This window comes from Medicago sativa, chromosome 8, assembly GCF_051527215.1.
Source record: "Medicago sativa cultivar Bolivia chromosome 8, Bolivia_mono, whole genome shotgun sequence".
NCBI classification, from domain to species: domain Eukaryota; kingdom Viridiplantae; phylum Streptophyta; class Magnoliopsida; order Fabales; family Fabaceae; genus Medicago; species Medicago sativa.
Genome location: NC_140756.1, coordinates 72,391,738 through 72,404,322, shown reverse-complemented (window position 1 = coordinate 72,404,322; position 12,585 = coordinate 72,391,738). Strand labels below are relative to the sequence as shown.

The window sequence follows — 12,585 nt, the reverse complement described above, 5'->3', positions numbered from 1 at the left end:
GGTTGTGGTTGCCATATAAAAGAACGACCTTACATGTGGTTGTATGCTATAATTGCTTGAATAATTATACTCTGTTAAAATTTGTTAAGTTTTGAAATCTCCTGAGTTATTCCCGTTGAAGTTGGTTATCAATTTAGTCAAATGCTCTAAAGTAACATTTTTAAATATATACGTTACGAGCTATGGAATTAAAATTATGAAATAATAGTCTGAAGTAACATCTTCAAATATAACACAGTTTTATTTTGCAACAAATTCGTAAATAAGAAAATCTTTTAACCAAGAGGGTTTGTATATGATACTATGATATAACAATACATTATTTGAGATATGCACGGGGACAACCCTCTTTCTTACAAGAAGTAAAATATATTCATCCTAGGGAGACACAGGAGAAGGAAAATAATGCCAAATTTAAAAATTAGAATTAGCATGCCAACCTATCGGAACGTAGGTGGTCTCTTCAACAATTTCCCTTATTCTTAGCCAGTCAATTAGTACAAATAACCTTCATCTCTAAGCAAGACTTTCTCCTCTTAAAGTGTGATGGAGCATGAAATAACGACATTAAGCAAATCTTATTTAATAACAGCCTCTCTATATCCTCTTTCCAAGCAAGAATGATAACATGTGAAATAGCCATAGGTTCTGCATATATAATAGAAGCAACTCCACAAGACCATGCAAAACCAATAATTTATTTTCATGTATGATCTCGCAACAAACCTCCATAACCAACTATCCTTAGGTTACCAGTAGAGCTACCCTTAACAACTAACTAGAGTATTATTGAGTGGGAGTAGATGTTTTTTGTTTGATGACACATCTACAATTATCTAAATTATTTGAAATTTAATAATTATGATAAAAAAATACAATATTGCATAGTTCAACGGACCAATTGATAAATTTAATTAGTTTCATACCTAATCCAATTATCTTATGGATTGTTCAGCAAAGAAGTTCACATCAAGAATATTAGAATGTTCCAATAACGAGGTCCAGCAAGAGGTACACCCGAGCTGGCCACCATGACATAAGGGATGGCGCATCACGGGTATCTATTCCAGTGTCATTCCCGGAAACTACCTTGTCTTAATGTCACAAATCTAGAAGCACCGACATGCTCCACCTCCTTTAGCGTTAAGGAATTATCATATAAGCGTAAAATTGTTCCTAACATCAATAAAGACATTCAAATTTGATAGGCGCCAACGCCTAGTCACAATAGTGAGCGTGTGCAAAACAACAGAACGAAAAAGTTAAGAAGCATCTTTGAAGACAATTAAGTGTTTGAGTGGTAACAGGAAGTGGCAAATGATGTTTGTCGCTGACTTCTGGTGCTTAGATGCTGGACGACCTTGAATCCCTTCTTTCGAACTTTCTTACTTGTACTTATGACTCTCACGGTAGAGTTTCCAAAACTCCTTAGACATTGTTCCACTTCAAACACACTCACGACTGATCCTATTTGTGTTTAAATTTATGCCCTTATTATTAGTTTTTAATTTATATTCTAAATTATGTTATCGATATTATTATTGTATTTCATTTAATTGATTGTTCTTTTTCAAAATCTTGTGTTATGTTTTTTGATTCTCAGTACGTCCTGATTGTAAAATCGAGATATGTAAAATAAAATACACATTATTTTACTTCACAATTATATAATCCTAAAAAAATTTCATCCGAATTTTAAAATCCGGACCAGGGTGTTTTTGAAAAAAAAATAGAGGGGGCGTAAGGGGGGTGTAGGTAGTTGGGTGGGGGAAAAATTAGACTAAAAATATTGTTCTAATTGGGTCGGTCCAAAATAGACCGAGAAGTTCGTTTTTTCTTCTCTAGCGTGAAATATTCTGTTCCATTTGTAAAAAACACAGAAAAAGCTAAACATATTTCGAAGAAGAGTAAAATGGCGACGACGTTGATGCGATCTGGTTTTCTTCGCAACGTCCTCCGACGAGGAGGCTCCGGTGCCTCTCCCGCTCCCAAGCGAAACTTTTCTTCCTCCTCTGGTCATCACGATGATGCATGTCAGTACCCCTTTTACATTCATTTAGGGTTTCAATTCGCATATTCGTTTGATTTGTGTTGATTCTTCTCATATATCAGGTTAATTTTGGTTTCGTTTTTTCAATTTTTCAATATGAATATGGGAAATGGTATGTGGATTTTCATTTTGACCTGGTTCGCTCTGATTTGATTTCAGATTGATTAATTTTCGCTTTGATTTTTTAATTAAACTATTTGCTTTTGTAATTTTTATCTGTAGAAATGAATTTGTGCTCAGAAATGGTGAATTATATTTTAATAATTAGGCAAAATCACTCTCATGGTAGCTTAACTTAATAAATGACCAAATCGAATTTATGGGACAAGATGAGTAATTTTACCCAAAATCTTATTGAATCCACTAAGTTTGCATTTGAATTGCTGGATTTTACTCCAATGGATTTGTATTTGCATTGCTATGTATCATCGAAGGTTATTTTGGGGTACATTTATGTTATTTATCAATACTTCATATAAATTATAGTTTATTCAGATTTAGTAAAAGTAAATGTCATTTTATTTTTCACTTCATCGTCTTTAAAATCAATTCTTGATATGCTGGTAGCTGGTTAATAGATCTTGTAGCTGTTTTAGGTTTAGATTAATGAATTTTCTCTTGCTTACTTCCTTAAATTCTTCTTTACATGCTTTCTATTTTGTTTTGTATTGAATTTTTATCTTCTCCTTTGTATAAGATGAAACGGCCAAATGGGAGAAGATTACATATCTAGGCATTGTTTCATGTACCGGTTTAGCTGTTTATACTCTATCAAAGGGCCACCACCACTATGATGAACCTCCTGTAAGTTTTCTGTTATATGGAATTTGATTTTGTTTTAATTCCTTTCATGTTGAATTTTGTATAGCTTTTGAGCACAATTTTCTTCTCATTTGCTGTTATTTATGATTGTTTCTGTGATATGATATGTATTCATTTTCTCTTGGCTACATTTCAAATGCACGTTTGAGCGTACTCAGTTTGTTTGACCTGTTCTTTTCTAATAAAATGAAAATATTAAAACTATAAGTAATGGAAGTTTATAAATAAAAGAGGATGAGAGATTAACTTCCTTTAACTGAATAAAAGATCAAATGACAAGTTGATCCCTCTGCTCATAATGCAACACCAACCACCATCAAAGACGGTAAAAACAATTTGTTTTATAGTTTCTTTGACTTCGAAAAGGTTAGAGATTTCCGCAGAAATATTGACGTACTCTTCTCCAGCCCAAGGCAACAAATGACTCATAAATAGAATAAACACTGTTGGACTACTTTTTATTCCTTTTCATTTCCAGGGCTTTTTAGTCATAATCAACAGATATTGCTTTTTGCCGTTGGGGTTCACTGGATATTCACAAACACGTAAAAAAATCTACTCCATATGTGAATTTTAATAGTTCATAACACACCTATAAAGCATCAATGCTTTGCCAGCTATATAGACTGTAACAAATCATTAATATTAATCTCATTTAGTACTTATGTGCATGAATGACTTAACTTTATGGGAAGTTTTGGAATTTGGATCTATCTAATAAGTAATAACTACTCAAGAAATTCATATCCCATTATTTCAAGAATGAATAAGAAAAGGAATGGCTTAAAATGAGGCACTTCATGTATCCGAACATTCATATTTGTCTATGTACCCGGAAAATAAATACAGTAGATTCCAGCTCAGAAGTTATTCTATGATTGAAGCTCCTTATGTGTAGTCATTTGTTTCCTATAATACACCTTTCAGGCCAAAGTTTGTGCGGCGTGATTCATCTTTTAGGATATCTATGTTTTTTGAATTTGATAAGTGAAATAAATTCTAACTCTTCTATTTATGATGCAGGCATACCCATATTTGCATATCCGCAATAAGGAATTCCCATGGGGTATGTGTCATTCACGTTTTGCATCTTGATATTATATTTGTCTTCACTAGCCTAAAGTGCCCTCCAACCATTCCACCAAATTTGTTGGATTGATTAGATATTTTCAGTTCCTTCATTGCTGCATTCTAAATTCTTGTATTTTAGTACATAAATTATGTTGCAGCATTCTTTGACATTTGTTAAGCACAAGAATGGGCATATATCATAGTTGGTTGGTATAATGGAGTTGGCATCCACTGCAATATTACTTATTTCTAATAGTTTGTTTGAACTAGTCTAGTTGCAATTAATTGGGATAAGCTTCATATTATGGTATCTACCGGCATATTGCAAGCTCCATTTTTCAGAGTTACAAGGTGGAACTTGTATTTGTTCCATTTCTCTAGCCACAAATTGAGGAATTGTTATTGCTTTGAGTTTATGCTCTTTTTTGTTTACATGTTAGGCCTTCCTGCTTTATACTCAAGGATTCATGAAAACTTGACGTTCATTTGTTGAGGAATGCGTGTCTTGTTCTTTCAAATACCAACAGTACTTTATGGATAAATTTTGATAGACAAGTCTTTGGAGACAAACCTCAACATAATTAACGATTTTCTGAGAGTCGACTGATGTAATGCTTTACAGTCAGCCAAAACTTCAATCACCCATTTTGCATGGTTTTTGTCCGTCCGTGCATATTGTTTGTCATTTTTTGTGCTCATTTGGTGGTCGTTTATGCTTATGTACATGTTATTAGTTCGTTGACTGGTACAATATTTTGTGTGTCTATTTTGCTTTGCCATGACTGCTTCTAGTTATCCATTGATATTGTGTATGCCTTTGTTTTCAAATTATCTTGTTGACCTGAAATTCCACGGTGTATGACATTTCTCTTTGATGATAAACAGGTCCAGATGGGCTATTTGAAATCAAGAACGAGCACCACTAGGAATATTAGTGGTTTAATGAAGGTGGTTTGTGGGCACTAATGTCTTCCTTTGGCTGTAGCCTCAAACAGGGTTATTGCAGTTTCATATTGTTTATTGAATTGTGATTTAGAACTTGCACTTGGCATGATATTTTTCATGTTCTCTTCTTTCTCATGGTTGAAGCAAAATAAAATTGCCCAACAAACAATATGATGTTTGTTTTTATTTCAAGTCTTGTTTAGGTGTTTCAATTCTGACAAAATAACCGAATATGACAAGAAAAACCTGTGTTTCATAATGGCTGTGTTTTTTTGCAAGTTACCAAAAATATAACTAGGTTTGATTCATCACTACTTGGTGGATAAAGTGGGTTATCTCATTTTGACTCCATTTTTTTATTTTTAAAAGAGAGTTGAAGCGAGCGTTAGGCTATATGCGTATACTATATCTATGCCCAACTTGCATGCGTCTTGCGCTGGTCAACATTTTTCACTATTGGAACAAAGAGATCAACAAAAAAATGTGGTACCCTAATTGCTCTAAATCGTTCTCTTGCAATCTCCCTCCCAATTCTTCTGCACATCCAATTTGTGCTCCTCATTGCCATTTTGTGCAATCTCTGATGACAACGTCACTGTCGACCTCTTTCACTATTTCTCCTCCGTTAGTCCAACACCCAATTGCCAAGTGACAGTTCAGATTCTTGTAGTTCAAATTTTTGATTAAACTCGGTTACACACCTCACCGAAGGAGTGTTGCACAATCTGGAAGGTAAATCAGGTTAATCTTAGGTTATCATTGATTTTTGTGGAAAAGCTTTGACATGGCAACATCGTGCTCGGTTTGGAGTCGTGAATTTGCTTTTGAGACCTATGGAGAGAACTAAGAGGAAGCAAACACAGGATTGCATGGAGTTAGGTGTGAATATCAAAAGAATTCCACCTTGTCGGATTTTGGGTCGGAACAAATGTTAGGTGCGAATATCAAAAAAATTCCACCTTCTCGGATTTTGGGTTGGAACAAATAGTAAACAATGACGATGGTGTTGGCAATGGAAGATGGGGAAGGATTCTTTGATGCATGGGTGTTGTTGCTGCCTATGGATTTTGCATGTACATGCGTTGGTGGCGTTGCTGCTTTATGGATTTCTCATATAGACGTTAACCTTGATGCCATCCACCATATTCCAGAAAGAGAGATTGAAATTGGCAGCAGCAACAACACCATGGTATGATGCAGTAGTGGGCACTTTATGCTGGTGAGGGGAAATGTTTGGTGTGGGTGGTCTAGCATTAGATTTGACATGCCTAATTGATCTAGTGGAAATGATGGTGCACTGTGCAAAACTTGACACACTTGCGCATGTTAGACAAAACCATTCTTTTCTATCTAATTCACTGGTGAGTTTGGTGTCTCACTATGGTTTCCATAAGCAAATGTTGCAAATTATTGGCCATGTTCTTTTTTCGAATTTAAACTCTGGGCTCTTTTTATTATAACTCCTTTGGTCTTCCTCATTTTACCATCCTGAGTTCGGATTACTCTGTATGAGACATACCACATTGACATCTCTAGCAAAACTGCATTTAGAGGGAGCTGAGGCATAGTAGAATGGAACGAAAAAAAAGAAACGATAAATTAATTTTCTAAAATGTGTTTACAAAATGATTGTTACACGCTCAATGGAAACCAACCTAACAATACTACCACTAAAGTTTGCAGCCCAAATGGAGAACGATCAAAGTAGTGGAGCATGTACCAACATGGTATTGTAGAATTCGTAGATGTTTGAATCTCTTAATCATTTTGTCACGGGTTCTATATCATACTGGTACTCATGTAAAAATATATATTAGGAGATGTCAATCTCTTGAATGAATCTCAGTCACTTTGAGAGATTAGTCTTCATAATTGTATATGTTGTCTTACCCAAAAAAAAATAGCGGGGACTATATTGAATAAAGTGGACCACCATATGGATGAGATGGACGACAAACAATAACATTTAGTATAATCGGGACGTTTATAAGGCACTACCGACATAATATAGATGGAGGATTTCGCTAATATAGATGATCTACATCAACTTATTAATAACAGTGTCATTCAATAATTAGCAAGTCAATTCAACGGTTATCTCAATTTTCAAATCTAAAATGACCTCTTGAATCTTGATGCACTTTGTCTTTTACTTTTTTGAATTAGAAATGTTGGTGACATTTTATCATGCAGCAGTTATAAAGGGTCTGTTATATTTCTATTATGTTAGCTGCAGAGGCACTATCTCCTTAGTGAAAGACAAACTACCTTGCTTGTCTAGTTGTCCAATGTTATTTTCAATTGAACTCTTCCTGATTTTTGACTCAAATTAATCTCATTAGTAATTACTTTCAACTCAAATTTTAAATGGGACCAGCTTAAGCATGCCATGGAGTAAAAAAAGTAACTCCGACATTTTTAAAAGATGACAGAAATGGAAAATAAATGTTGAAATGTGATGTTTAGTTGAGATAAGTTTTTCATCAAACATTGTAGGAGAAAATAAAACAAGTTGAAGTGATTATGATTACGAATATTATAAATGATAACTTTCAGCTTAAGTTAAAATTAACACTTTACGACTGTTAACTTACTCGGGGTTTGTTTTGTAAGTTATAAAACAAATAATTATCTCAAAGAACTACTAAAAGTTAAAATTCATTCAGATCCTTGAGGTCGAGGACAGAGTTTTTAAAAAAGTTAATTTGTTTTGGGGACGTTTTTGGAGCATTCAAAAGGCATAGTGAGTTCATATTTAAGTAATGCTTAGCTCAAAGTTTATAATAATAATAGGAAGGATCTCAAAATCAAAGTGAAGAAATACGCTTTAGTGACAATTTTAAGTGATCATTATTTTTCCAGGAAAGGATGCAGGTTACATATGAAACAAATGATTTTATACTAATACAACTCTATCTTTCTAAATTCTTAATTCTGACCCTCTGAATACAAAAACATGATAAGCATATTTGCTAAGTAGAGAACAATACATGGCTCAACAAAAAATAAACAAAAATAAAAGTCGGATCAGAAGCTGCGGCAGGATACAACTGATTCATTTGAATTATCATTCTGCAGAAGAAACATCATTGTGATGGCTTTCTCCGTTGCTGTCTGGCAAAGTTCCCAAATCTACACGAGATTCTTTATCATCCTGAGTGACTGATGTATCAGAACTTCCTTGATCATTCGAATTGGAATTGTTATCTCCATCTTTGTGAGCAGATTCGTCATTCTCCTTTTTCGACTCCACTGATTCATTTTGAGCATCACCTTCATTTTCACTAGTCTTGGTCTGAGCAGCGTTCTCGTTCTGATTCTCATTCACATTGGCATCATTAGAAGTGTTTCCGCTGTCATTGGTATTTTCATTGTTCTTTGAGTCATTCTGGTTTGCGTCACTGTTGTTTTCTGTGTTTGAGTTTCCCTCTGCACTGTTTTCAGATGAAGTAGTGACCTGGCTAGAATCTTTGTTGTCATTAGCACTTTCATCACTGGTTGTGTTGCTTTGACCCGAGTTTGCATTGTCATTCGGTGAAGATTCAGAATTACTTTCTGCACTCGAGGATTCATCTTTCTTTTGTTCCGATGAGGTATCAGAGGTAGTAGTTAGTTTAACCTCGTTGCTAGTAGCATCTTTGTTGTCAAATGTGTTGGATGATGAACCACTTTCTTGTGTTCCTTCTTGACCAGAATTCTTTTCCGGGTTTTCATTAGTGGTGTCCTTGTATTCACCATGATTTGTATTGCCATCTTGAGTTTCTGAGGAAGATGTAGTAGTGGTGGAATCAGCCTGATCTCCAGCAACATCTGATTTAGAATCTTCATTGTTTGGCGTTGTATTTTGCGCGCTAGAGTCCTCTTTCTTTGAGTTTGCATCTTCAGATTTTTCATTCTGTTTTTCAGCTGTGTCATTCCCATTCTGCGATGATGTATCCGGAGTTTGTACATCATCCTTGGTGATGTTATTCTGCTCTTGCTCTTGCTTCTGTTCATCTGACTCTGATGCAGAACCCTTCTGTGAATCATTTTCTGTCTGTGCCTGATCCTTCTCACTCTCACTTCCTTGGCTGTTTCGTGTGACGGTAGAAACAGTGGATTCAGTAGTTTCATCACTATTTTTCTGAGACTCAAACTCATTCTTTTCCTTTTTGTCAAATTGTTCTTCTGTCTTGTTAGAACTTTCTTGTGATTTGTTATCCACTACAGCACTGGAGGCGTTATCTCCGGAATAATTTTCCTCCCTAGCCTCATTGTTCTTTTCACCATCCTGAACCTGATTATCAGATGAAGTCTCTTCCTGAATCTTATCATGCCCTTCTTTCTCTCCTCCTTCTGTTCCATTGGTCTCCGCCGTCCCTTGTTTACTATCTTGCTCATGGTTTTCCTCCGCTTGATCCTTCGCATCACTACCATTCTGGTTGCTTTCTTCATTCTCCTTATCGTTACTCTTTGTCTCACTTGTCTCTTCATTCTCTTGCTTACTCTTTTCCTCTGTAATTTCTCCGGTTTCTTTCTCTCCCCCTTCATTTTTCTTCTCTTCATTCTCTTGCTGAATCTTTTCTTCATCTTTGTTCTCTTCATTCTCTTGCTGAATCTTTTCTCCATCTTTGTTCTCTTCATTCTCTTGCTGAATCTTTTCTCCATCTTTGTTCTCTTCATTCTCTTGCTGACTCTTTTCTTCATCTTTATTCTCTTCATTCTCTAGATGACTCTTTTCCTCGGTACTTTCTCCAGTTTCTTTGTTCTCTTCATTTTCTAAATGACTCTTTTCCTCATTACTTTCTCCAGTTTCTGTGTCCTCTACTTCCTTTTTAATTTCCTCATTCTCTTTCTCTACACTTTCCCTCTCCTTGGTCTCTGCATTGTCATTCTCTTCATCAACTTTCTCTGTATGCTGTTCACCTTCCAAGTCAGTCTTAGCATTTTGAGAACTCTCTTCACTCTCTTGCTCTACCGAATCCTCTTTATGCTCAGAATTATCTTCCACACCATTAACATCATCCAATTTTGTTTGCTCGTCATGCTTATTGTCTAGTTCATCTGCTTCCTCCTCGTCTTCCTTGTGTCTTGCATCTATAACAGAAGTTTCCTCCACATGAGGTTTAAGGTCCTTCCTCCCTAACTTAACAACTTCATTGCCAGTTTTTGTGCTCGCTCCATAAGACGCTTTTTGCTCGCGTGAATGTCCAATTTGATAAACTAACCAAACACAAACACCAACAAGAACACATATTTGTAGAGCATGCTTCACCTTGAAGCCGTTCTTAGATCTTTGACTCCTCCTGGGAGATAACCTAAACATGCCTAATTCTCCTCACCCTCAAACTTAACTGTGCTTCTTTCTCAAACAAATGCCTGCACATACGATAAATTTTACACTGTCAATCAATCATAATCGTCCGATTATTATAAAATTTTGCCTTTAATCATAACCAACTCTAAACTCATACATGACATGTTGTGATATGTTGATGCTTTTACACTGACAGTGCATGAAAATAAAACTTAATCGCAAACAGCTAACTAAATAAATAGAACAAGCTAAAAGAGGGGAAAAACAACAAATTCAACATATGAATATATGTTGATCTACATGTTACTTGTGGATGAAAAATGAATTAACTAATATTTTTATCAGATGAGCTTGAGATATTATATAACGTAAGGTTTACAAATAAAACACCTTAATTTGTTAGCTATGAAGCACGGACACTCCTCGGATTAGGCGTATGTGTCATGTCCAACACCGACACAACACCGACACACAATTACACTGAATTATGTGATTTTCTCAAATTGTCAGCGGTGTCGGAGTGTCAGTGTCCGTGTCCATGCTTCATAGTTGTTATAAATGTTATAAGATTATGCATTCATATATACTAATTTCAAATCAAAATCAAATCAAATGAGAACATGAAGCACATCATACTAGTTTCCGGAACCAAATTATTCAGATCAAGAAAAAAAAAACATGAAAAGTGCTGTGAACAAAAACAAAGACAAAATTGCTGAAGCATAACATGTTCAAAAGTGTTGACATATATCTTCCTAGATCTATACTAGTTTTGTATAAACAACATAATTGGCCAGGGTATTGTAAGTGACAGAATGATCTTGCTGCCACGATCCACTGAGATTCAACCATTATCGCTTTGATTCATAAACAATAGAATTGAACAAAATTCAAATAAATACGAGAAATTCTTAAACAATACTTACGAGGAAAATTGAGCAAAACGGTTATATGAAGCAACAAGTGTCTAAGACAAAGGGTGTATTCTTCTTCCTTCGCAGTAAGAATTAGTTAAATGAATGAGAAAGATCAGAGTTGAAGAAAGTGGTTTATCTCAGTGGAATTTGTTCTTCGCTGGATCTGAACTCTTCGCTGGAAAAGAATTCTTCACTGAAACTCGCAAATGCAAATGACCGGTAATGTGTGATGTATCTTTTTTATTTATAGCAAGTAGATAACCACAGATCTGAACTAGTATATAATTCATAATTAATTATTATATACTTATTATGCGCGTATTTCTTAATTTGATTTAATTTAATTAACTGTTTTCTTACTCGAAGTTCATAAAATGAATGCGGTAGTGAGAGAGCACCGTCAACATCGTTGGTACCTTTCTTTCAAAAAAAAAAAAAACATCGTTGGTACCTTGGAGGATTTGAGTTAGACACGTGTTTCGTCCTGCAAATCTCAACCGTTGAAAGTTGTCGGTTATACACTACCACCGTGGGATACGACCCAACATCTCACCTCAATAGGTCCAACAAAAACTAAAGGGAAAAGTTAACCGTTGCTCTTGGGGTATTGGTTAAGGAGTTAAATGTAAAAAGTATTACATTGGAACTTGTGTTGTCAACTTATTAAAAACATAAAAAGTGTTATTTTTACTTTAAAATTTTCTTTTTTAGGTTCCTTAACTAGTGCCCCGGGACACTGGTTAACAAGACCCAAAACTAAACTATTCTATTGATTGATGAGACATGAGAGTGAAGAAGTGTATAGATGATAGATTATTTTCGTTTCAAAAAACATAGATTATTTTAAATTTGAATTTAATTACATGATTCGACAATGTAATGAGCTTTTGTACGATCGATTATTTATAATTGTTTTTTCAAAGATATTTATAATTGTTGTCTTTAATGTTAAATCTCCATCCTATATTATAAATCACTTTAGAAAAAAATTATACTAAAAATGCAACTCTATTTTTTTAATAATAATGTTAGTATTTTTTTCTACGGTCAAGATTCGAACTCTGGATCTTTAACTCTTTTAGTATATGTTTGGTACCACAATGATTATGCTAGAATCTTTCATTGTGGCCCAGTGTAAATCAACAAAGTGAAGTTTTTCTTAAAATCAAGGAAGGTTGTTGTGATATTCACTGTGACACCAAACATACGCTTAACTCATTTAAAACCTTAGATCAAACGTTAATCCCTCCATTTATAATTGTTAATCATTAAAAAAGTTTGACTTAAATCTTAGGACAAATAGTACTTCTTTTAATCATTTAAGTTTGACAAAAATATCAGGTTAGACCATTAAGTTTTAAATAGGTCATTTATGTTTTTTTATATTTTAAATATGTCATTTAAGATGTTAATTTAATGCACTTATTTAACGTTTTTTAATTTATTAAGTTTTAAATAGGTCTTCAAAAGAATAACGAAGTATT

The 12,585-nt window shown here is 34.5% G+C and overlaps 2 protein-coding genes across 2 annotated transcripts; one reads left to right on the top strand and one right to left on the bottom strand.

Moving 5' to 3' along the window:
- The first annotated feature begins 1,863 nt into the window (after positions 1–1,863).
- On the top strand, positions 1,864–5,147 carry LOC146901238 (cytochrome c oxidase-like protein). Its single transcript, XM_085738538.1, has 4 exons — positions 1,864–2,033; positions 2,748–2,854; positions 3,896–3,938; positions 4,829–5,147. The coding sequence occupies exons 1-4, from the start codon at positions 1,913–1,915 to the stop codon at positions 4,867–4,869; spliced, it is 312 nt and encodes a 103-aa protein (XP_085594664.1). The 5' UTR covers positions 1,864–1,912; the 3' UTR covers positions 4,870–5,147.
- A 2,567-nt stretch (positions 5,148–7,714) lies between these two features.
- Positions 7,715–11,315, bottom strand: LOC146901237 (uncharacterized). Its single transcript, XM_085737355.1, has 2 exons — positions 11,111–11,315; positions 7,715–10,246 (listed from the first exon to the last, which is right to left on the bottom strand). The coding sequence occupies exon 2, from the start codon at positions 10,191–10,193 to the stop codon at positions 7,956–7,958; it is 2,238 nt and encodes a 745-aa protein (XP_085593481.1). The 5' UTR covers positions 10,194–10,246; positions 11,111–11,315; the 3' UTR covers positions 7,715–7,955.
- Positions 11,316–12,585: the final 1,270 nt, after the last annotated feature.

Coding starts and splice junctions, on each gene's coding strand:
- LOC146901237 (XM_085737355.1), bottom strand. CDS start 10,193: ATGTTTAGGTTATCTCCCAGGAGGAGTCAAAGATCTAAGAACGGCTTC.
- LOC146901238 (XM_085738538.1), top strand. CDS start 1,913: ATGGCGACGACGTTGATGCGATCTGGTTTTCTTCGCAACGTCCTCCGA. Junction 2,855..3,895: donor ACCACTATGATGAACCTCCT/GTAAGTTTTCTG, acceptor TTTATGATGCAG/GCATACCCATATTTGCATAT. Junction 3,939..4,828: donor CAATAAGGAATTCCCATGGG/GTATGTGTCATT, acceptor GATGATAAACAG/GTCCAGATGGGCTATTTGAA.